At 38.4% G+C, this 23460-nt stretch overlaps 1 protein-coding gene across 4 annotated transcripts in view; it reads left to right on the top strand.

Annotated features, from left to right (window-relative positions):
- Positions 1 to 23460, top strand: part of SOS1 (SOS Ras/Rac guanine nucleotide exchange factor 1) — a 52146-nt gene that overhangs the window by 3679 nt on the left and 25007 nt on the right. For all 4 annotated transcript variants that reach the window (XM_051613438.1, XM_051613442.1, XM_051613437.1 and 1 more), the window contains 7 exons: positions 6295 to 6420; positions 8640 to 8771; positions 9294 to 9458; positions 12906 to 13115; positions 13599 to 13742; positions 17533 to 17643; positions 17753 to 17851. In XM_051613438.1, the coding sequence (XP_051469398.1) occupies positions 6295 to 6420; positions 8640 to 8771; positions 9294 to 9458; positions 12906 to 13115; positions 13599 to 13742; positions 17533 to 17643; positions 17753 to 17851 (987 nt within the window). The remainder of the gene's footprint in view (positions 1 to 6294; positions 6421 to 8639; positions 8772 to 9293; positions 9459 to 12905; positions 13116 to 13598; positions 13743 to 17532; positions 17644 to 17752; positions 17852 to 23460) is intronic.

Genomic DNA, 23460 nt, shown 5'->3' with positions numbered 1-23460 from the left:
AATGCTCCTTGGAAAAAGGACTCAGAAGGGACACCTGCAAAGTGATGCCTCTTCCAACACTGGTGTTCCTTTGCTAGTGAATGTATACCCTTTATTCTGGTCATAACTTTTTGAATAACTTTTCCTAAATATCTTTCCTCATGGCTTCATCTTGCTTGTATAACTCTTGGTTATGCAGTGTCAGTTTCTCTGCATGCCCATGACTTGCTTCTTCCCTAATACATTGTTTTCTGCAGTAGAAAGCACATAATCCTTTCTGTTAGATACCTTAAGCAATTCAGTGATTGATTTTTAAAAAAAGTACTTTCTTAAAGCATATATATATTCTGCTGTTTATGTACCTCAAGTTGTTTTGAATCACTTGAGCAGTTAACAGGGGGTGCTGTTGGAATTTGTTGGAGTCAATGATTGGACTGGTGTGGCTTGACAGCTGAGGTGTATTTACTTCCTCATTTAAGGAAACTGTTCCAGGCAGTGTGCTTCCAGGTACTACGTGTGTTGTATAGTCAGTCTTCTGTAGCTTTCATGGAGCAAAAGAGACGGGAAAAGCTGCTTCAGTGACTATAGAGTGATTAGGGAGCTGTGGCTGACAAAGATCTTTCTACCTGACTTTTAATTACCTGGTTCATCAAATCAATGACAATCCAGTTGTCACTTGCTGTTCTGAATGGCACTTCTTATCCTTAGCACTGCTTCACTGCAGTTGTAGAATGTCCTTTAGCTTCTGATCACTTTGGGTTCTCTGTTGGCTGATCCTCTTGTGATTCAAGTCTTCAGTGCAAGTTTTCTCGCATGTTTGCTGGTGTAGTGTAATACAGCTCCTTTGATACATCAAGAGAAATGTTAGCAAAAATCTCAGGGAATTGTTGATTGTACATTTTCGAGACATTTGTTTTAGCATTAATTTCCTGGATTTGTAGTTGATCAAGATTAGAAAACATGGGCAGGGTTGCCAAATATCAGGCAGAGATGTACAAGAATAGAAGAGTGCTTGGAATATGAGAACACTCATTTGTGCAAGCTGTGCATAGATTATTTCATCCTGGAGTGTTTTAGCACAGTTGCTTGTCAGTAATTTTGTAGTCTTTGAGGGAAGATTAACAAAAGTTATGTTGTGTAAAAGTAAGGGTTGTAACATTAGGGAAGACTTCCAGAATTACTGAAGTGAAGAAAATTCTTCTCCCTCCCCACCCCCCAAAGAACCTGCTAATAATGTGTTGAATAAACTGTCTGCAAAGGTTTAGAAAATGTTTAGAAAAATGTTTATGACCAGTAAAATTTCACCCTCTCCGATAGTGCTTTGGAAAACAGTTTGGCCTGTTGTCTCTCTACAGCTTCTTCCATTTTATTATCAAAAAGCTGTGGTAAATATGATGGTTTCTTTCTTTAGACACTTTCTTAGAAGCACTTCAGCTGCCATCAAGGAAGACTGGCAGTGCAGAAGTACCTATACTCAGAAGTGAGGCGCAGTTGTTCTGTAGCAAGTGTTGTTTTTTTATTCATACTGTGAGTTCTTGCCAGAATCCCAGTAAATGGGTAGTCTTGCCCAGATAAGAAAAAAATTTCTCTCTAACCAACAGCAGATGCTTCTTATTATTTAGAATTTTGCACTTTTCTGGAGCTTCTGCTCCTGATGGGACTTGGTTTGGTATTCTCTCTGCAACCTTTCACACAAGATTTTTCTGGCATGTTCTGTATTTAGCAGAATAACTGAGAACTGTGAGCCTGATTGCATTGATTGTCAGTGATGATTTGCAAGCATTATGCTGGCATTTTTATGTAACATGTGAAGTTGCTTTAGGAAGACTTTGGAGAGGTTCTTTATCCTAAGCTGAAATTTTTCAGCTTTAAGATTGAAAGAAATCAGGCTTTTCCTCCTGACAGTGTGAGGAATAGGTGATTGAAAACTGTTGTCAGGGAAGTGTGGCTTAGTATCAGTCAGATTGCTCAATTCACTGTGGGACTGTTCCTTTCTTATCTGTTATTTTACAGCTCTTTCTAGTGCAGAATGGGTTGCTGAGTGTGAGGACACTGGTTGGGGTCATCTTGTGACCACCCTAGGAGCTGTTGTGTTGGACCAGTTGGAGACCAAGCCCTGTATAAGCTGAAGCCATTCAGTCTGTGGTCCTTTAACTGAAACTTGTTTCTGGGCTTACTCTAGGTCCCTGCTGCTTCCCATGAGGCTTGTGGGAGTGTTTGTTCTAATTTATTATGTAGAGTTTAAAAGGAATGGTTTGAGAAAGCTTTATATAAAATAAGTTGCTAAGGGTTATGAAGTAAGATCAGATATATTTATCTTTTTATTATTCATTATGCACATTTTTTTTAGTCATTTTCATTCACTTTTTCTGGCAGTTTAGGTTTATGATTGCCTAATTTTTAGGCTGTTGCCATTTCTTTTGTTGATTTTACAGGAGGGGGTGGGGGGGGGGGGGGAGAAAAAAAACCTGAGTGATCATATTAAAGGATTTTCCTGAAGTGCTACAAATTTTCTTAAGTAGACACTGCTTGTTTCTGCTTTTGTTCTTAAGCAGAGCATGAAAAGCTGTTCAAGAAATGTTGGCTTTGTTTATATTCATATAAAGAGAATCCTGGTTGTTTCCCTTTTGAGAATTTAAAAAAGGTTGAGAAGATGGAACATCCAAAAACCTACCAGATTACTTGATGGAAAGCAGAGCGATGGAGGCAAGGATTTGTAGCTGATGTTGATTGTATTTGCCCATTAGAGTTTGTGGGGTTATTTTGAAAAAGCGAAGGTTTTGTGAAAAGATCTTAAGCTGCTCTTTTAGTAAGTTCCCTTATCATAAGATAGACATTTTGGTGTGTGTCTAGAAAGAGAGGGATGGGTTCTGTCATTATTTAAGGGAGAGACTAAATGTTTGTTTTGATAAGAATCTTATCTAGACATCACTACACTTCAGAAATTGTTAACCTGATTTTATAATTCATATTCCAAACATAGGACAGTGAAGGATCTGGTGGGATTCAAGCCATACTCCTTTTTAAGGGTGATAAGGCAGGGTTGCCCAGTTTTTTTAAATTTAAAATCTGAGCTGATTTTATGAGAGAGATGGAAACTGCCTGGTAACTTGATCTTTTTTGAAACTGGTCACATGACAATATCTGGTAACAGATGTTCTCATTTCTTGTCTTCTCTTACTAAATCTTGGATCTTGCTCAGTCTTGCATCATATCTTAGGTAATGGACTTCTCAGGACTTGCTTTGAGTACCCTCAAGTAACACTGCTGAATTTTCTGTCTGAACCTTTAGGTACTACAGTAATGCAGGTACTAAAATTACACATTTCTGTGATAATTGTACACCAAGCTATCCTGTAATTTTCCTTGTTAGTCTGGTTGTTTTCTTGCTTGTGCTCGAATGACTTTGAACCCTCAGTGATACTGAATTTCACTTAAGTAGCAATGAAGCTTATTTACTACATACCTAGTACAAGTAAACTACACTTGAAAGCCAATGGTACATTTTCCTCTGCCAAGGTGGATATTCTGCTAAAGTAGAGATTGATAGTGCCAGAAGACGATGGCCTTTGAGAGGAATGATGTAATGCTTAGGAAAAATGTTTACAACTCTTATCTCCTTAGCTAGGAATAGGTTATCATTGTGGACTGTGTCACGGCCTGATGTGGTATTTTGTTTGTTCTTATTCCTGTAGACTCTGTTACAGACAAAAAGAATCGTGATGAGGCTGTTTAAGTCTATAATCTGTTTTCCAAGAAAAGGAGAAAGTAGAGCTTCATCACTCTGGTTTATCATGTTCTGTATTTTTAATGTTGGATTGACTTGGTAATTTAGCACTTCTCAAAATACAAAGTGCTGGAGTGTACTGTAGAGATCATGTAATACAGATTTATTCAATTCTGCTTTAAAAAAACAAAACAAAATAAAACAAAAACATTAAAGGCATTATCTTCCAGGCAGCTCAGATCAGCTCTGATCTTTAAGAGAATACTTCTGCAAGTCTGTAATTTCTGGTGTTAAGGTATTCCAAGCTGGTACAGTATTTCAGATGTCAGTGTTTGAATTGTAAATAATGCTTGGGACTGCTGGGCATGCTGTTACTTGGGTACCTCTACAAACACAGTCTGTAGCTGTGCACGGTGAAGTTCTTAGGAAAAGTGAAACTGTTGGCATAACCAAATTAGGTGCGTTAGGTAGTCAAAGGGAGAGAAGCTCTTCTGTTCTATTTTTGCCAGAGTGCTTTTAAGTGAAAAAAGCAGTAACTTCAGGAAATGTTCTTTAAGCTCTGCTCCATAAGGGTATTCAATCTGGAAGAAACTAAACACATGATCTAGCATATTTAAATCGCAACAGCAATTAAATGAGCACCAGGACTGTGCCCAGACATGAAGTTCACAAGTTAATGAGGGCCTTAGCAGGCAAGTGGATTTCTGTTTGAGGCTGTTGTGTATTTGCACTTCATAACATTTAATTCTTTTACTATAACTGCAAACAGGATTTAAAACTCAGCTGTGAAATTAAGTAATTATGGCACAATTATTTGAATATAGACATGGGTTTAATATTTGGATGAGACAGATTGTTGGGTTTTGGTTTAAGGTGGTTAAGCTCTAGTGATTGCGGGAACTGAAGGCATTTGAGTTGTGTGCAGTGGAATGGGAAAATGGTGAAACTGAGGCTTGAAAGATGCGTTGGCAAAAGTTAGCAGTCAGTTTGGTCTGGTCTGCTTGCCATCAGTGTAGGATTGAGGTGAAACTGCCTAAGTTCTGAAGCACTGAGATTTGCATACCTGAAATTTGTAACTGGTTATAACTGCACTATTTTGTGAGCTGTGGAAGAGCAAAGGAAAGCTATACTGGAGGTTTGTTTCAGAGGTTTAAATGACTGAAAAAATAATGGGAGGAGCAAGGAGGATCATGCTACAGTTGGATTTATACCAGTGAGAATTTACAGACGCTTATGACATAGATTCGGCTTTGACCTGCTAGAAAGCAGCCCCATGGAGAAGGACATTGGCATCCTGGTGAGCAACAAGTTATCTCTGGGGCAGCAATGTGCCCTTGTGGCCAGTAGTATCTTGGGATGTATTAAGAACAGTGTGGCCAGCATGTCAAGGGAGGCTCTCCCCCGCGCCGCCCTCATAAGACCACATCTGGAGTATTTTGTCGTTCTGGGCTCCCCAGTTCAAGAGGGATAGGGATATACTAGAAATAGTCCAACAGATGACTATGAGGATGATGAAGGGACTGGCACATCTGTCATACGAAGTCTTCTTGAGAAGACTAAGATGGGACCTTATAAAAGCCTACAAATATCTGAAGGGTGGATGTCAAGAATGGGCCAATCTCTTTTCAGTGGTGCCCAGTGATAGGACGAGGGGAAATGGGCACCAACCTACAACACAGGAAGTTCCACCTTCGCATGAGGGGAAACCCCTTTACTGTGAGGGTGACAGAGCACTGGAACAGGCTGCCCAGAGAGGTTGTGGAGTCTCCTTCTCTGGAGACTTTCAAGACTCGTCTGGACGCGTTCCTGTGTGATCTTCCCTAGGTGTTCCTGCTGCAGCAGGGGGGTTGGACTGGATGATCTTCAGATGTTCCTTCCAACCCCTATGATTATGTGACTCTGTGCAAGTGAATGTATGGGGACCAGACTTTCAAAACCTCTGAACTGCCACTTAATGCCAGGACAACACTGTGGCTTTTTTTGAAGTGTTTTTTTCACTCTAGGGATGGACATCTTTCTGAAAAATCAGTACGGGAACAAACTTCTAAACTAATCTTATTTTAGTGAGGGCTAGTGGAGAATGTATTAAATAATTTGAAGGCTATGTACTACTGAAATAAATGCTATTTCTGTACTGCTCTCTCTGTAAAATAAGTTTTGTATTTCATTATTAAAGTTTAAGTGAAGAACAGTGAGTTGTAAAATGGAGAAAACCCCATGTTTGGAATGTCTTATACCAACAGCGGCTTAAGAGCTAGTGGAGAAAGTTAAACATATGCAGAGTTTTTTGACAGTTTTCCTAATTGCACTGCTAAGCACTGTTATTAATTAGCTGTTTTCTTGGCATTAAACGTCACTTACAACAATGTGAGTACATTTAACATTTGAGATTTGTATTTCTATTGGGTGTAGGTGAGTGTTTCACTCACGTTCATCTGGTGTGCCTTAATAGAGCTATGTTTTGGTTTGGATTTTTCAGAGCTGTTAGGCTCATAATTTTTTTTTTTAATTTTTTTTTTTCCTTCAAGTAAGGCATCTGTTTTGGCAAAGTGCAAAACTCAAAAATCTAATTCTTTTATTTCCTATAGGTTCAGGTGCAAGTCCATCCTAAACTTTCCTCTACTGAAGATGCATTACAATATGTGGAGGAGTTAATTCTCCAGTTGTTAAATATGTTGTGTCAAGCCCAGCCAAGAAGTTTTCTGGATGTAGAGGTATAGAGAATAATTATTACAAATCCGTAATTACGTTAACTGTTACATGAAAAGTTAATATATTAATCATTTCACAGTGTAAAAATGAAAGCAGGAATGATGTATCTTTATGTAGCAGAACCTTCTGCATAAATACTTCTGAGTTACCCAGTAGCTGATTTCCCTATCAATTTAATTTGTTGTTCAACGCACAGTAAATCTCTGATCTGTAATAGTATATAATAGTTGGTGAGTGTGACTTGTGTACATAAAGCTGTTTCCTTTCAGAAGACTGTTTTTCCCCATTGATACTGCATGCAACCTATAGCTGCTTAGTATGAGGCTCTGTGCTGCTTTCTCAACATGGTGAATTAGGCTCCATGCCAGAAATTTTAACAAAAATAGTTCAGTCACTTTCTCAGAAGGGGCTGAGAAACACTTCTTTCATCTATATAGAAACCTTTTCTCTTACCTTTTCAAAGATCTGCAACCTCTCTCGCTCAGAAAAGCAGTTTGATGTTTGAGAAGAGGGCTTGATTTGAGAAGAGTTTCTCTATTTGAGAAACAAATTAAGTTAATTGAGTTAAGCTTCTAAGCCCATGAATAACTTGGTAGCCCTTTGTGCTTAACCATGATTTGAAGACCTCAGGCCAAGCTGCAGACTCCATGTGCAGTGTGCCTGTTGGTGTCCAGTACTCGGGGGGGCTGTGCCTATGCCAGGTTGTATAACAAGACAAGATGCAACTTCCTCATGTTCTGGAGACACTGGACTAATAGGAAAACAAATCTAAACAACAACAAAAAAGCCTTTAAAAAAGAACAGGTAGCTGTCTCCGAGATAAAGATTCTTTCATTGAATCCTCCCTCTTATCTTTTAAATACTGACACCTCTAATGGTGTTCCAGTGTCCCTTCTAATGACTGACCTTTTTTTTAACATGATTATGGTCTGGCAGTTCAAGAGACAGGAGGTTTGTGGAATATTGTTTAATGCTGTATTTTAAACAATACTACCAAAAAATTTGACACATAGTGTTGCATTACAGGTCTTTTGACTGTGAAGTCAGGATGAGAAATGCAAGAATTAGATGACCAGGCAACCTCAGTTTACCCCCTTTGTGTTTATACATAACAATGCTGTCTTTAATTATATGGTCATACACATTTATTTTTCCCCAGGACACCTACATTCATTGTTCAGTCAAAAGGCTGGACTATGTTAGTAGAGTGAATTGGTATTAGATAGTGAATTTTTGGGGGGAAAGGGGGTAGGATCTCTACTTTTGCAGGAATGTTATGATGGGGGGAGAAGAAGAAAAGCCTGTACTTTGGAACATTCAGTGCTATCTTTGTAGAATTCTGTTGTTCCAGTTTTTTGTCAGAAAGTTTTCATTTGTATACCTTCTCCTGTACTAGCTCTTTTTAAGTGATCATTGACTCCGTCTTCCTTTCATGGTTGCTCAGTTGGGGGTCGTACTTACATAAGTGAACACTTGCAACCCAAATAGTGGGAACTGTCGTCTGAAAAAATAAAATAAGAAGTTATCTGGTACATTAGATTTCTAGCATTTCTGAACACCAGGGCTATCAAAAAAAGGTGATGGTTTTGAACCTCCAGAGACCTGTGTGTGAGTTCTAGCAGGAGAGTTGTTCAGTGCATAGGAGCATGTGGATGTCCTTAAGAACCCTGACTGCTGGAAAGAGTAAAGAAACTGGGGTATATATGGTCTGTAGACTATGAAATGATGTGGTTACTGTTGGACATTCTCTTTTCCTACTATATTCACTGCTATTGTCAGAGCAGTTTGCATGTATATAGTCTGGACCACGTGCTGATCAGTAAAGGTGAAACAAACTCATATCGTCTCATTTAGTGAGTATTCTGAACAGGGAATAAAGTGCTAGGGTGAAGTGTTGTCTTGTATTTAAATGCTGAATTACCAGGCATGTGCACAAGGGGAGAAGATTGTGCCTGCTATGACAACTTTATTCTGGCATTTCTCAAATGTTGAGTACTAGATTATTTTATAATAATGATACTCTGATACAGTTTTATGAATGTATGAGAAGCACATACCAAAATTATAAAATTTATGCACGTTGTACAGGTTTTTATAGTTTAAATACTAACATTAACAAACATTTTTGTGTTAAGCAGTGGAAAGCAATTTGATAATGTAACAATATTGCTAAACTCGTTCAGATTGTGCATTTACCCTCTAGTCCTGTTTTTTTCCCAAGGATCGTGTTCAAAAAAGTTTTCCCCATCCCATTGATAAGTGGGCAATAGCTGATGCCCAGTCTGCAATTGAGAAGAGGAAACGAAGAAATCCGTTATCTCTCCCAGTAGAAAAAATCCATCCCTTACTGAAGGTAAGCAGTGATGTCATCTTGCTTTTACAGTGCAATTAGAAGTTGACAACTCTGTTCCATGTGTCTGTATGCTGCCTGGAGTGTAAGCAAAAAGGAATAAAGTTATCTGTGTCTTGTATATAGTTTTATTTTAAGTGTTTCAATTCAGTTAATTGCATTTATTTATTTTCACTTAAAAAGTTGTTCTCTATTGGACACACAAAGCCAAGAATTCATTTGCGATGAATTTGATTATTCTTGTTTTGTTTTGCATGACTAATAACATGCTCAAGAAACTTCTGGAAATAACCCTGAGTATTTAAGTAAGGTTTTTGGGACAGTTGTTTGCTGTTGTCACTTCTACAGTTACTGAGCAGCATCTACAATGACAGTTCCTTGTCTAAGCCTAGACTCCTGTGTTTCTGTTACTAAAATAGACTGGGTATGTGGTGATTGAGTATGATCTTAAAATTACTGGTTTTAGTTGCAACCTATGGTGTATATTTCACTAAGAGCGAAACACTTATTTTTTTTCCATTTCAGGAAGTTCTAGGCTACAAAATTGACCACCAAGTGTCTGTTTACATAGTGGCAGTATTAGAGTACATTTCTGCAGACATCTTAAAATTGGTTGGGAATTATGTGCGGAATATAAGACATTATGAGATTACAAAACAAGATATTAAAGTCGCAATGTGTGCTGATAAGGTAAGCCTGGCTCTTCTTTCTCATGTTAACTAGAATTTCTAATGAAGTTTTGAGATGGTGATGTCTGTTCTTTATTGAGTACATCAAGTGTTTTACCTTTGAAAAAATAAATTACTGCCCTAAAATACAGTTCCAGTAATGGAGCGAAGCTACCAAAAAGCTAACTGAGCTTACAGAGCTGTTGCTTGTGCATATCAATAGTTGTCTCTTCATTTTGATATAACTTGCTTAATCTCAGTAATGTGGGAATGCTGTAAAAAATATTGTGCAGCAGCACTAACATAAAAGTTTAACATTCATAAGCTGTAATAGTGGAACCTAATTTTGTAGCTTGAAAAAAGAAGACTGAAAATAAGCTTTGATAGTCTCCTAAAATAAGTAAGACTATGGTGCATGTAAGAAGTAGTATTCTGGTGTTCTAGCATTTTAAAATAAAAATCCACCTGCATTAGCATCTCAGCCTAATCCTCCTTAGCAGTCCATTTTTTTTATCTGACAGTAGTCCTGTAGCTTCAGAAGATTCATTAGGTTCAGATAGGAATGACCTCTTTCCAGCATTGATAGAACAAGGTCCCTTGTCTCTCTTTCAGTTGCCTTTGTATTCTTAACTTCTGTGGCCACTTCATTAGCATCTGAAATTTTCTGTTGTTTACAAAACAAAACGTGAAGTTAATCTAACTGGTCGCATTTAAGGATCTCTTAATCTTGCTGAAGTCTAGGAATTTTCATTTTAATCACCTCTTTTCAGTATTTTGTCTTGGTCTGTGTTAATCAGTGTCTTGGGTTAGGATGCCTTTGTTTCAATAAATGCCTTTGTCTCATTTCTACTTGCTTTTTTCATCCTACCTTTTCACCTTTCTCTACTCTCTCTTAAGGTATTTTGAAGTCTCAAGGGTCATGTACTTCTCAGTCAGGACATTTTGGTCGCTCTTGCTTTGATCATCTATGCCTCGGCAGGGTTTCAGGGTGTATGCTTTAATAACAACAGGAAAAAGTGCTGTTGCTGGCTGCTTCTTTCTGTCTAGGAAGGGTGAGCAGAAGAGCTGTGATAAAGTTGATTTAGAAACTTCCATTGTCTTACATTGGAGAAACTCTTTGATAGGCATGCAGATGAAAGGCTCTAAAGCAGACATGTTGGTTGACTGCCTCAGCAGATCAAGCCATTAAAAGGTGCTCCCAAGGTATTTTCTTTCCAGTTGCATTGAGAGACTTCATAGTATATTATGTTCATATCCATAACATGTTCTGCTTGTTTTTAGTTTTTGAAACAAAACAATCAGAACAGTTTCTTGGCCATGTATGCCATTTTTTTTCCCCAGGCTCTTTCACACTTGTTATTGTGCCATCCATCCATCTGGAAAATTTTGCTTTGTCTGCAAAAAACAAACTCCATTAAAATGCAAGCTGCTTTTCTTCTACTCTCTACTCATGCTTCCGATTGCTCTAAAGTCAATATCTGGCATATAGTTATTTGTGGATTTCACAGTAGTGAGAGATGCACTACATGAATTCAACCTGGAATCTTCTAGCTCCAGTGTGTGCTAGAACTGCATCTGTGAGGTAGAGTTACAAATGTTGGGGCCTCCTTGAATACCTGCATTATTCAACGTAATTCCCTACAGTAGTAGCCCTATAGTGTCCCATTACCCAGAATTAGCTGGATTCTCCTTATAAGCTGATTTCCATGTACTTTGACTGGCTATAAAAGATTGCTCACCATCTGTTCTTAGAGCTTCAGAAGAAGTCAGTCTTAATGCAAAAAGTCCATTTTTCTGCTTTCAGAGAAGCTTAGGACACCAGGGTATGTAGCAGGGACCTTTGAATCACAGGGAGAAGTAACCTGCTGTGCACTGATTTCCCTTCTCACTAGACATGTATTTTTGAGGACTGTTAGGACAAGACCTGAGTGAAGAATGTCTGCTCTTAGGTTTGTTTCTTCCAGCATTTAAGTCTGATGAAGCTACCAGACCATTTCTTGAAGTTACAAATCCTCAAATATTTTCTCGCAGAATAGTTCATTTGTGTAGTATCCATAGTCAGCATCTTGGTTAAATGACATGTCTTCTGGAGAAGTGCCTGTAACATGCTTTAAAGAAAGAAGACTTATTCTATAAATACCAGGGTAAATGCCATGTTTGTTGTGGCTCATTCAGAAGTTTAATTCTTGATCTTCAGTTTTAGAATTATTTGAAAAACACTTGTTCATTCTGTTTTCTGTCATTTTAAGAACTATAGTTCGTGTTTCATGTGTGAGCCTTTCCTTCTGTGGTTCTCAGAGGAGCCTTTACAGCTTTGATCCTGCAGTTTTTTCCTAAGTGATTGACAGGCTTCACCTCCATGTGTTCGGAAAAGAGACCAGCAAGCAGCACTTAAGTTTTCATTTATTTTGAAGTTCACATGTATTGTTTGATACATTTCATTTCTTCCTGGAAGAGAGGAGGATTTGTTTATAAATACTGTCTCATCTGTCTGTCCCAGGACAAAGTCATCATGTACGTTGAACTACACTTGATGTTGGTGTATTAAGATTTGCTACATAATTGCAAATTGTTTGTGGACCCTCTAGATTTTCTTTCTGCTAAGGATACTTCAAATTATGATGCCTTTTACTAATTTGCTGTCAACTTATTTAGTTTGTCTTTAAGATACTATCTGAGTATCATGGAAACAACGCAAAGTGGGGTATCTCTGCCATTTGCTAAGTCATTGTAACGACTTCTGGCTCAGATACCATGTTTGGAAGAAGTGTTCAGTGCTCCACTTTTCTTGAAGTTTGAACTATTAATTCCTTGTGTTTGGTCAGCCTTTCTTGGGTATTAATTGGGACCTCTGGTATTCATAGCTTTAGAGGTCATTTTGTCTGTGTAGTCCTGCAGTGTGACTGCCACCTTTTCTGAAGCTGGTACCCTTCCTCAAGGGTCTATTTTAACAAAAAGAGAATTCAGGCCATGTATGGTATATGGGCAGGGCAGTGTTAATCACAGATAAGTTACAGGGTTCTGAGTAAGATAATTTGTGATTTCTTGTTAAAGCTGAAGGTGAAAAACCAAAATGTGTGCATTTTTTGACCAAGTAATATAGTATCTCAGAAACTTAGATTACATATGACTAATTCAGCATAATACAATACAACTAAATATGTCTGTAACTTCATAGACCTCTAAAAAATTGTAATTTATTTTAGGAACACATTATTGGAGAGATGCGAGGATTGGTCTAAATGACTGGGAATTCTTCAGATATTGCTGCTGAAATTAATGACTTGCGAATTCATTGCAATTGATACTGCTTTTATAATGCTCAGCCAACTGCAGAATAATACATAAATCTTACTGCTGATCAGTCTGATTTCATTGCAATAATAGATTTCCTTTTCTGGTAACTTACTGGTAGGTCTTGAAAATAAGTTGTTCTCATTTTGTGGATTTTCTCCTCTTTGCTGCCTAGGTATTAATGGATATGTTCCATCAGGATGTAGAAGATTTAAGTGCACTAACTTTATCTGATGAGGAACCCTCCACCTCAGGGGAGCAAACCTATTATGACCTAGTGAAGTCATTTATGGCAGAGGTTCGACAATATATAAGGGAACTAAATCTCATTATCAGAGTCTTTAGAGAGCCATATGCCTCCAACTCTAAACTGTTTTCATCTCATGTAAGTACTGTAAAAACCACAAACAAAAAAAAAAACCCTATTATAATAATCTATACATCTAGATTAATACTTCCAAAGCAAAGCTATTGTCAAGTTTAACATATCAGTAGCAGAGGAAGCACTTGTCTTGAGTTCTAAAATGGAAATAGTAAAGGAGCACTTGTGAGAAAGCTCTGATTTTGTAGAACTGTGGAAAAAAATCCACTCTGTTTATGATATTCACTTGTAGGCCTGTAATATAAAATTTGTCTCTATACTTTACCATGTTTTAGTCATTGTATTTTTTTATATTTATACATATATAGTAATTTTAAAAATAAATTATATTATTTTTTATAAGTTACACAGAAAGTCTGTAATATATTCAGAATCTAGTTCTGTTTGCTTACTTCTATATCATAACAGATATGCATGTAGCATTCTTCCTCTAAGAAATTGTCTGGTTCTTTGTTGATTTTTGTCTGGTTCTGTTGCTTTTTGTAGGATGTGGAAAATATATTTAGTCGTATATCGGACATTCATGAACTTAGTGTGAAGTTGCTGGGTCATATAGAAGACACTGTTGAAATGACAGATGAAGGTAGTCCTCATCCGCTAGTAGGCAGCTGTTTTGAAGACATGGCTGAGGTAAAAAAATCTTTGAGGGTTTTTTTTTTGCTATTTATATGTGGTTTAGTTACTTGCACTTAGATGCTAAGTACATCTCTGTTCTAGCTGCCTTTGTTTAGGTTGAGATCTTTTCTTCTGGCCCCATCATGATGAATAGACTGACCATTTTTGAGAGTGCTTTTATCTTTTTAGTCTCTAAACTTCCATTTTCTTCATGCTATTTAGACTTTAGAGAGTACAGGTGGGAGAGGGGAATGAAGCCAACCACCTGAGGTTGGACTTCAACAGAAATGGAGATATCCAGTAAATCGTCTGTAGATCAGAATTGCTGTGGAAGGACAAAGTGGAAAAGGGGCTTTTTTGCCAACTGGCTTGCTGGTGAGGAAGGCTTTTGATCTAGACTTGTTAGTGGATGGAGACCAAAGCTTGGAGATTGAAGAATTGAGAAGAGAAGGGGACGTGCATAACAAAAAAGCCTGACAGCAAAGGCTCTTGTACCTTCCTCCTGAGAAGGTAGGTTGACCAAAGGCTCATCTGAAGTGTCTATTTGCCCAGTAGGCTTGTGTTGATGTACAGATTGGAGGATCTGAGCATCTGTACAGTTGCAGAGCTGTCATGTGACTGAAATTAGTGATGTGGCAGGAAGAGGTGCATGATGGAGAGCTGTATGAACAAATATAGGCACTCAGGAAAGACAAGTGGGGAAAGTGAGGCCAGGAGGCTTAACGAAAGATCATCTCAAATACATGGAGCTCTGTTATGGAATGATTGATGAGCTGGTTGAATGGTTTTGGGATCGGGATCAGGATCAGAGGAGGAGGCCAGCAAAAGACTGTTGTGGTCAAGCCTCTGTAAAGCAAAGACTGCCCAATTGACAAGTGGACTAAACCTTCTCTAAACAAGGAGGAATCATCTCCTTATCGTAGGCCCTGGTTCTCTTGGGAGAATAACCTTCCTGGCATCTGCTGGGTGGACCACTTACTGTTGTTCAAGTAATCCAAAAGATTTCTGGAGGGCTCTGGGGACAGTTTTTTATGGCACATGCCAGTGATTCAACTGTAAAAGGGGCTACCCTTCTTTCTCTTGAACAGGGAAGAACTAGCAGGAACATTGTAGCTAATGGTAGGTATGGTACAGTTTAAGCTCCTGAGAAAAGTTCAGGAGATAAACAGACTGAAGACACTGGGCTCTGGGAGAGCAGACTTAGCTTTTTCAGTGAATTGGAAGGCAAGTTCACATCGGTGGCTGCCTTGAGCATAGGAAAGGCTCAGGATAGATGGTTTATTCTCAAAAGTGCAGGGAATATGCATTCTCAGTCCCTAAGAAAAAGAGTAGGTGTAGCAGGAGGCAAGGTTAAGTGCAGTTTGGAATTCCCTTTTTAACCAAACATGGACCCTTCACTGTAACAACATTGAGGTGCTGGAGTGTGTCCAAAGAAGAGCAACAAAGCCAGTGAAGGGTCTAGGGTGAGAAACAGCTGTGAGAAACAGCTGAGGGAACTGGAGTTGTTTAGTCTGGCGAAAAGGAGGCTGAGGGGAGACCTCATGGCTCTCTTACAGCTGTCTGAAAGAAGGTTGTAACGGGGTGGGGATTGGTCTCTTCTCCCCAGTAGCAAGCAGTAGGATGAGAGGAAACGGCCTCAAGTTGCTACAGGGGAGGTTTAGGTTGGATATTAGGAAGAAAATTATTCACTGTAAGGGTTATCAAGCACTGGAACAGACTACGCAGGGAAGTAGTTGAGTCACCATCCCTAGAGGTATGTAAAAGTCATGTAGGTGGTGCTTAGAGACATGGTTTAGTGGTGGACTTGGCAGTGAGAGGGTAAGGGTTGGACTTGCTGCTCCTAAGAGTCTTTTCCAACTGAAATGATTCTATGATTCAAAAAGAAACACGGGCTTCCTGAGAGGAACTTAGAAACATTGTCTATGCAGGTGATTACAGTATAAAGAGGGCTGCAGCTCAGCTGGAGTTAAACTTTGTGAGGAATGTGAAGCAAAGCAAGAAGGATTTGTGTAGGTAAAATAGTATGAAAAAAAGGTGGTAGAAAATACTGCTATCTTGCTCATGGGGTAAGAGGTCCAGTGCTGGAGGACATGGAATGGACTGAGGTAGTCAGTCTCCTTTGTTCAGTCTTCACTGGCAAGATGTGCTTCTAGGTTTCTCAGGTAGGCCTGCTACCAAAGGTTGAGGGAAGAGGTGGAAGTCAAAGATCAAGTTAGATACCGTTGATCTAAGGTACATATATGCGAGTCTTTGGATCAGGACAGGATGCTAGGGCAGCTGGGTAATGTAATTGAAAAGCCACCATCTAGGATTCCTGACATTTAGTGGTGAATTGTGGAGTTCTTCAGTGACTGGAAATGAAGTGTTATGCCCAATCTCAAAGAGACTCAGGAGGGAGAATCCTGGAAACTAGGTCAGCCTCTTCTCAGTCCCTAAGAAGATTTTGTAAATCTTTCTGGAATTCACATCTACCCATACAAAGGACTAGAAAGTGATTGGCAACAGCCAGTACAGATTTTCAAAGGTAAAACTGTACCTGAGCAACTAGATTGCTTTTTAAGGGAGATGACTGGGCAAATATAAAAGCAGTTAATATACCTTTTCTGAACTTAAACTGTGCTGCAGGCCTTGCTTCTCATAGTATCCTTACTGTAGACTAGCTAGTTGAATTATGGAGTGAGTGGGAGATTGGCTGGACTGACAGGCTTGAAGGACTATCTATCTGGTGGCCAGTGGTTAGTGGAATTCCTTAGGGGGCTGACACTGTTTCATGTCAGTATGCATTATGGGGAGAAGGTGTGCCTCATCAAGTTGGTTGATGATGCCAAATGGTGGGGGGGACACAGGACAACAAAGCTACTTCTTGAGGGGCTGGAGAAGTGGACCTGCTGGAGAAATGGACCTACAGGAACCTCATGGAGCTAAGTAAAGGCAAACATGAAGTTCTGCACATGGGACCAGAAAACTCCATGCAGTGGTCCAGCTGCCTGACTGAGGAGCAGTACTGCTCAATGGGGCTTGGAGATCCTCCAGAATCAGCAGTGAAGACTTAACTGCCTACTGTGTTACATTAGGAAAACTGTAGCCAGCAGGTTAAGGAATCATTTCTGTGTAGCACTCGAGACCACATCTGTCATACTATGTCCAGTTTTGGTCTTTCTAGTACAAAATATGGTTATACGTGAGGGTTGCCAGGATGATTAAGGAGTTGAGGCCCATGATGTACAAAGAAAGTTCAGAGTGCTGGATTTATTCAGTCTTAAAAAAAAGAAGTCTGAGGAAGGAGATCTTATTTCTGTCTTCAGTTGCCTGAAGGGAAAGTATAGAAAAGACTGAGGCAGACTCTTACTGTAGAGAACTGTGAGGTGAAATGAGAGAGAGCATGCAAATGCTTAAAAAGGGTAATCCTGATAAGATAGTGGTGGGAAAAAATCTGCAATGAGAACAACTGAACATTGGAATAGGCTGCTCAGAGAGGTTTTGATGCCTCCACCTTTGAAGGTACTCTGAACTTAACCTGATGAGGACCTGAACAACTTCAGCTATCCTTGGTGCTGGATCTGACTTTTTTCCCTGAGTTGAGTCCCTGTTTGACCAGGTCATTGGACCAGTTGAACAGAGATCTCCTCCAGACTGAGTTATTCCATGACCCTGTGCATGTAAAATTATTGATCCTTCTCTATACGTGTTTTGGAAAAAGGATGCAGAAAAGTCTTTCCTATGTCGACTATATATTTTTTCTTTAAGAAATATGAAGCTTAGATATTAAATCGGTTTTGTAAAATTCTTCTGTATTTCTTCTTAGGAACTAGCATTTGATCCATATGAATCATATGCGCAAGATATTTTGCGACCTGGTTTTCATGATCATTTTCTAAGTCAATTGTCAAAGCCAGGAGCAGCATTTTATTTACAGGTAACTTCCTTTTAAGTAAATCATACTATTGATATTACAATTTTAATTGCATGGTATTGTTGCTTCAATACATTCATAGTTTTAAGACTGAAACTTACTTTGTTTCTAGTCAATAGGTGAAGGCTTTAAAGAAGCTGTGCAGTATGTTCTACCCCGGCTGCTCCTTGCCCCTGTTTACCACTGTCTTCATTATTTTGAACTGCTAAAAGTAAGAACATTGTGTCAATCTGATGTTTTTTGATAATTCTCAGTGTTGGGTACCAGACCTTTGTGTGCTCAGTTAGATGTAAAAAGTTTTACTATAATGTGAATAGTAAGACTGCTGTGATAGAGAGAAAAGAAGGTTATATGCTTTGGTGTGTGCTATAACTAACTGAAAATCAGCTTGTAATTTCATGCAAGGTTTACAGCAGCTAATGATTGTGTTGAATATAATGTTACTATTAATTTAGAAAGCAATAGATACCTAGACACTCATTTTTGAAATTACTGTTTTAAGAGTGCTAAGAGATAATGGAAAATGGCTGTATTACAGAAAAAGTCCAAGCCTTTCTCAAGGTGTTATTTTATAAAGTTAAAATCACAGTAAGATTTTCCTTCAGACTTCATTTTATTTTCATAAAAGCTTCATATTCTTGCAGTGCATATCCCATGGTGATTGTAAAGGTGATTTCCTTCCTTCACAGGGAAGGTTTGATTTATACATACACTTCTTAGGCTTTTTGTAATGAGACCTCACATTGTCAAGACTCTGTAACATATACATGTAAAGAAAATAGCTACAGAATGTTTTTCTGGGGTGTTTATTGGTTAGCACTGAATAATAATCTTTCAGGAGTGTATAGAATTTTGAGGAAAAAATTTGAGTTTGAACTTAGTGGAAACTCATAAGGGATGCAGTTCCATGCTTAATTACTTGGAGAAATTTGGATCAGAAGTAAAGAAACCAAAAAAACAAAACAAACAACAAAATGATCTCTGCTCTTTTGAAGAAATCTGGGTGTGTTTTTCTTGAATGTTGATTTGGTTGTCTTGGGGTAACACAGTAGTGAGGTCATCTTTGAGTCTCAGTGTCTACAGTTTACACACGGTTTTTACTAATTTAGATCTTTAAGTACAGCTTTGGCATGAAGCTCATCTTGTGTAATATGCCTTTTTTTTTTTTTAATTTTGGAACGTGCCCTTCATCTGTGTGTCTAGCTCATGGGTTTGGTCTGACTTCTCAGACATCTTTAACATATTAAGCATTTCCTTTCATGACAGTCCATTGGAAGGGAGGTATGACACAGCTTGTCTGCATTTGGTATGATAAATACCTGCACAGACATCAGTTTTCTCTGCTGGTGCTTTTATCACACAATTGAAAAATGCAGTAGCTTGTGGCTTTGCATACTTCCACGTGAACGTGGTATTTTCTTACACAGTAGACAAAGCATGTAGGATTAATGTTGTCTGACACACAGACATCCTGTGCTGCTTTTTGCCATCGGTAATTTTACTGGGGGAAAGAGGGCATGCATGCTTACAGCAATAGGGGGCAGCTCATGTTTTTCTTTTTTAGGACAAACTGAAGTCTAAGATAAGCCCACCTCCAGCAAGTTATTAGTATTTTTGCAACTCCTGATTTGTGTAAAATTCTTGCGTTATTCATGCTGTACACACACCCCCCCTCCACCCTTTGTAAATCTGATGATGTTAGGTTGGATTTTGTTCTGTATATTATAACCCTCCAGATTTTCTTCCCACTGTGTTGCTTGTCTCGTAATTTAGTGAGGCACTTACCACCATGGTCTGTCAGATGTAATACATGTAATGGGCAGTGATGGATAGTAGGAGCACATGGAGAGAGACTAGCTTTCATGGCAGTAGCTTGATCTGTCAAGTAGTCCATATCTGTGCACAGAGTTTATGAATCCCTCCCTCAAGTACTCACTGCTGGCAGGAACATTTTCTTTCTTAGATCTTTCTTAGGTTATACTTAAAAATGGCCTGTCAGAAGGGTGTTTGCTGGGGATGGTACTGGTGGAATTACTTAGCCATCTAATCCTGATAATTTCACTCAGGCAAGGTTGTATTGAATTATTTTGTATGTTAAGAGACCTGATGTAGTGATTGCAGGCTTATCTGTGAATAACCAACTTTAAAATGCTATTAAAATTGTTCTCTTGGTATGAAGAGGCAATGTTGTTAAAGTTGTATGTTGAAAAAACATTTTATTTGTCTTGAATATAGATATACTTAAGGATAAAGGGGATTAGCATTTTTCTTCAAGCTACATTGTGTAATCTTGCATACTTTGAAATTACCTATTTAAAATGTGTCTCCAAGTTACTTTCTAACTATGCAGACTACAAAAAAGGTACATTTCTATCCACTGATGGTTATTCTATTTGGAAACTAGAGCCCTCCTGAAGTTTGACAGGCTAGGAGGAATGCACAAAAACATATTCTATTTTTAGTTCAAGCTCCTTGCTGTAACTTTGTTGGAAAATGAGCATATGATTAAGGGCTGTGTTTTCCTTTTACTGGCCTGAAAGTCCCCAAACTTTTATATAAGAAACTTAACTATATAAAATAGCAGCCTCATGTGAGACTCTGCTTTTCTGCAAATTTGCTTTTCTAAATGGGGACTTTTGAGTGAAAGGTAGGATGGTAAAAATAGTGCAGTTATTTATGATGAGTTATTGAAGAAAGAAGTTCACAAGACTTTACATTTACTTGGGCACTGTTTCAGATGCTGTAAATTTGTATGCATGTATGATACTTTCCTTTCTTTGGGTAAATAGAAGATATTACTTTTAAGTTCCCTTTTTTTTCCCAGTTGGAATGGCTCAAAGCTTATATAAACTGTGCTTAGATAAAATAAGATGCTCTGGAAAACAGGAGAGCCAGATTTCTTTCTAGTTTTATTTTTAAGCCAAGTGCATACTCCCATGTGTAGAAGTTGTGCCTTATGGTAGAAGTTGGAGGTGCAAGTAAATGAGGTTCCTTATTTATTTCTTGCTTGTGTGGTTTCATTCACAATATTTCTCTTGCTTTTCTCCTTTAAATGCCTGTGGGTTTATTCTTTAAATCAGCTTGTGTTTGACAGCCAAAGGGAAGATGATGGGGAAAATGAGACCTAGTCACATCTGTGTGTATGAACTTTTTCCACAAATTTGTTTATTGTAAATCTTACTAATTGAGCTCTCTGAGGTAACTCTTTAATTGAAAAAAATATTCGGAATTTATTTAATATTTTCCTTTTAGCTGTGGTACTCATTGATGGATTTGCTGTGTGTCTGTATCAGAGAGAGATATGTGTGTATGTGTATCACTTCATTTGTCAATGACTTCATGTCATCTGTTATGGAGTTGTGGTGGGACTATGTTTTATTTGCATACCATTTTTCTTTTTACACAGAGTGTATCTGGGCTCTTGAGAAGCAGATGTTTCTTTCCAAGGGATTTTGTATTAAGAACTAATTGTCTTGGGGAATATTTTTGTGTTATCTCACTAAAATTGTTTTTCTGCAAAAGCTGGATAAAATCTAACAGAAGTAAAAGTAAAATCCCTCCTTCCACTTTGCATACAATCCTCAGTGACGCTTGAGCTGTGTTATTGTCAGTCTGCTTCAGGACCAACAAATGCAGGGAGTAGGATGACACAGGGCCAGACTGTACTTACCTAGATGGTGCCCTCTTTGGGCAATCAAATGAAGCACTAAGAGAACTCAGACTTGATTTTGCTTATGTGCCAAACCATGGGGTTACAGTCCTGTTTTCTGATCCATTTTCTAGGAACAGCTTCAAGGCAAATTCTCCTTGGTATCATGAGAATTAAGTGTGCTGGGGCAGACTGTTCTTTGGGGCTGGTGATCTGTTCCCAGTTTTCTATTAATGTTGCTGATTATGTTAGCTAGCTCTTTAGCTTACTTGGCAGCAGTTTATGCTGAACACCCAAGTCCAACCTCTCTTGAAAACAGATGGGTGTTACAGGAACTTGGACAAACTTAAATCCTTTTTTTCCCATCTAAACAGAAGTTTTGAGACAAGTACTCCATTGAGGATTGCATGTTAAGAAGCTTATTGTAGCTGATATTTTCAACTCCTATAGGAAGACATGAGGTTTTTATGACTGTGGCAGTCATTATATAGCCCCTAATAAATTTTTGTTGCTCTATCGTCTGTTAGTAGCAGTAGTATATTTTCCTGTCCTGTTCTCCTGCCTCCATTCCTTGTCACCTTCTGTACTAAACGGAGATCCTTGAAGAGAGGTAGTGCTATAGTTGAGACTTGATACTTGTTTTTTTCAGTGTTAACATTTCTGAACATGGAACTGTGGATTTAGTCCAACTACCAGCATGCTTTCTCTCGTTTTCTTATAGCAGTGGAGATCTATGTTTTCTGTCAATACTTTGGTATCTTCAGTGGAAACCAGTGGAAAGATGTAGGAAGTACCAAATACAAGTAAAACAACAAGCCTTTATTCATGGTTTCCATAGACCAAGTCTACTGATGGTATTCTTGTCATCCCTCATTTCCCCTGCCGATTTTCCTTAATTGACAGGGTTCCTCTTAAAATCAACAGGGTTCTACTGTTGCTTCCCAGAATGATCTCTGAAATTGTGAATTTGTCTTACTTAGCGTTCAAAAATTCATATATTTCTATCCAAACGTAGAGGTGCCATCCAGTTAAGCTTCCGGCCTTGCAAACTTGGCTAGCAAAGATGAGACTTGAATTGTGTCGAAGCGCTGAAAGTGGAATTTAGTCCACTTCGGAATTACAAAAGAGAAAGGGAAGATGTTTTCAAATTGAATTGTCTTTACTATGATGGAAAATTTGGGGGAAGAAAATGGAAGACCTCAGTTACAAGTGTGGAAGCACGTAGGTAAATATTTTGTGATATTTCAAATACTGGTCTAACTAAATGTTATCAACTTAATTATGAATTTTAAATTTCTAATGTATTCTGCAGGTCTGCTAATAATGATGAGACAAACCAAAGTGACAGTAAGAAAGAAGATAATTTCAGAGCATGAAGGCTCTGGAAGGATCTGTGTGAACTTGTACATTTGTTGCAGAAAGGTAATGAATCTGCTGTGGAAGAGACACCAGCATATGCAAATAAACCCCTCATATTTTTGAAGAATGCAGAGCAAATGTAGCCTGTAAACATAGTAGCCATTTCCCTAGTAATGGAATGTAGGCATATAAAATGCATATATGGCAGCTAGTAGCCTACAAAAAGTCTGAATGTTGAGGAAATGGATTTATGAGAATATTGAGGAACTTACTTGAAAACAAGACTTTGGTTTTGTATCTGTTCCTTGAAGAAGGAAACAGTTAAGTTCAATGAGAATTGTTCACATACATTAAACTCTTCCCAGTTGCAGAAACTGAGAGCAAAAATACACTCTTTCATGCTTAGCAGACACCAGTTGAAATACCTAGCAGGCTGCAGTAGCACTTGAGCAGACCTAATCGACTCCCTGACAGGCTACACACATTCATGGGAATGCTAGTGGCAAGTTGGCCACATAAGAAACCTTTTAGGGAAAACTTTTCAGCTGTTGAATTGGTGAAACATTAACTGACAGACTTGTGTGTGGCATATATTTCTGAATAGCTCTTCCTGACTTTTCGTCAGTGTCCATCCCAATTTGAAAAATGGCACTTACTTCAGAATAGTGTAATTAATTTATGAAACAGATTTAATTTTATTCCTCCCCAAATACAGACATCCACCTTGAGTAATCAAAGTACCAATTCCATAAATTCATGTTTCCTTAGTCCAAATGGTTTCACTTTTTTGGGCTCAGGTGAAGTCTGATGTA

This window comes from Apus apus, chromosome 3, assembly GCF_020740795.1.
Source record: "Apus apus isolate bApuApu2 chromosome 3, bApuApu2.pri.cur, whole genome shotgun sequence".
Taxonomy (NCBI): domain Eukaryota; kingdom Metazoa; phylum Chordata; class Aves; order Apodiformes; family Apodidae; genus Apus; species Apus apus.
The sequence above is the reverse complement of the archived record's forward strand: the minus strand, read 5'-3'. Positions and strand labels throughout refer to the sequence as shown.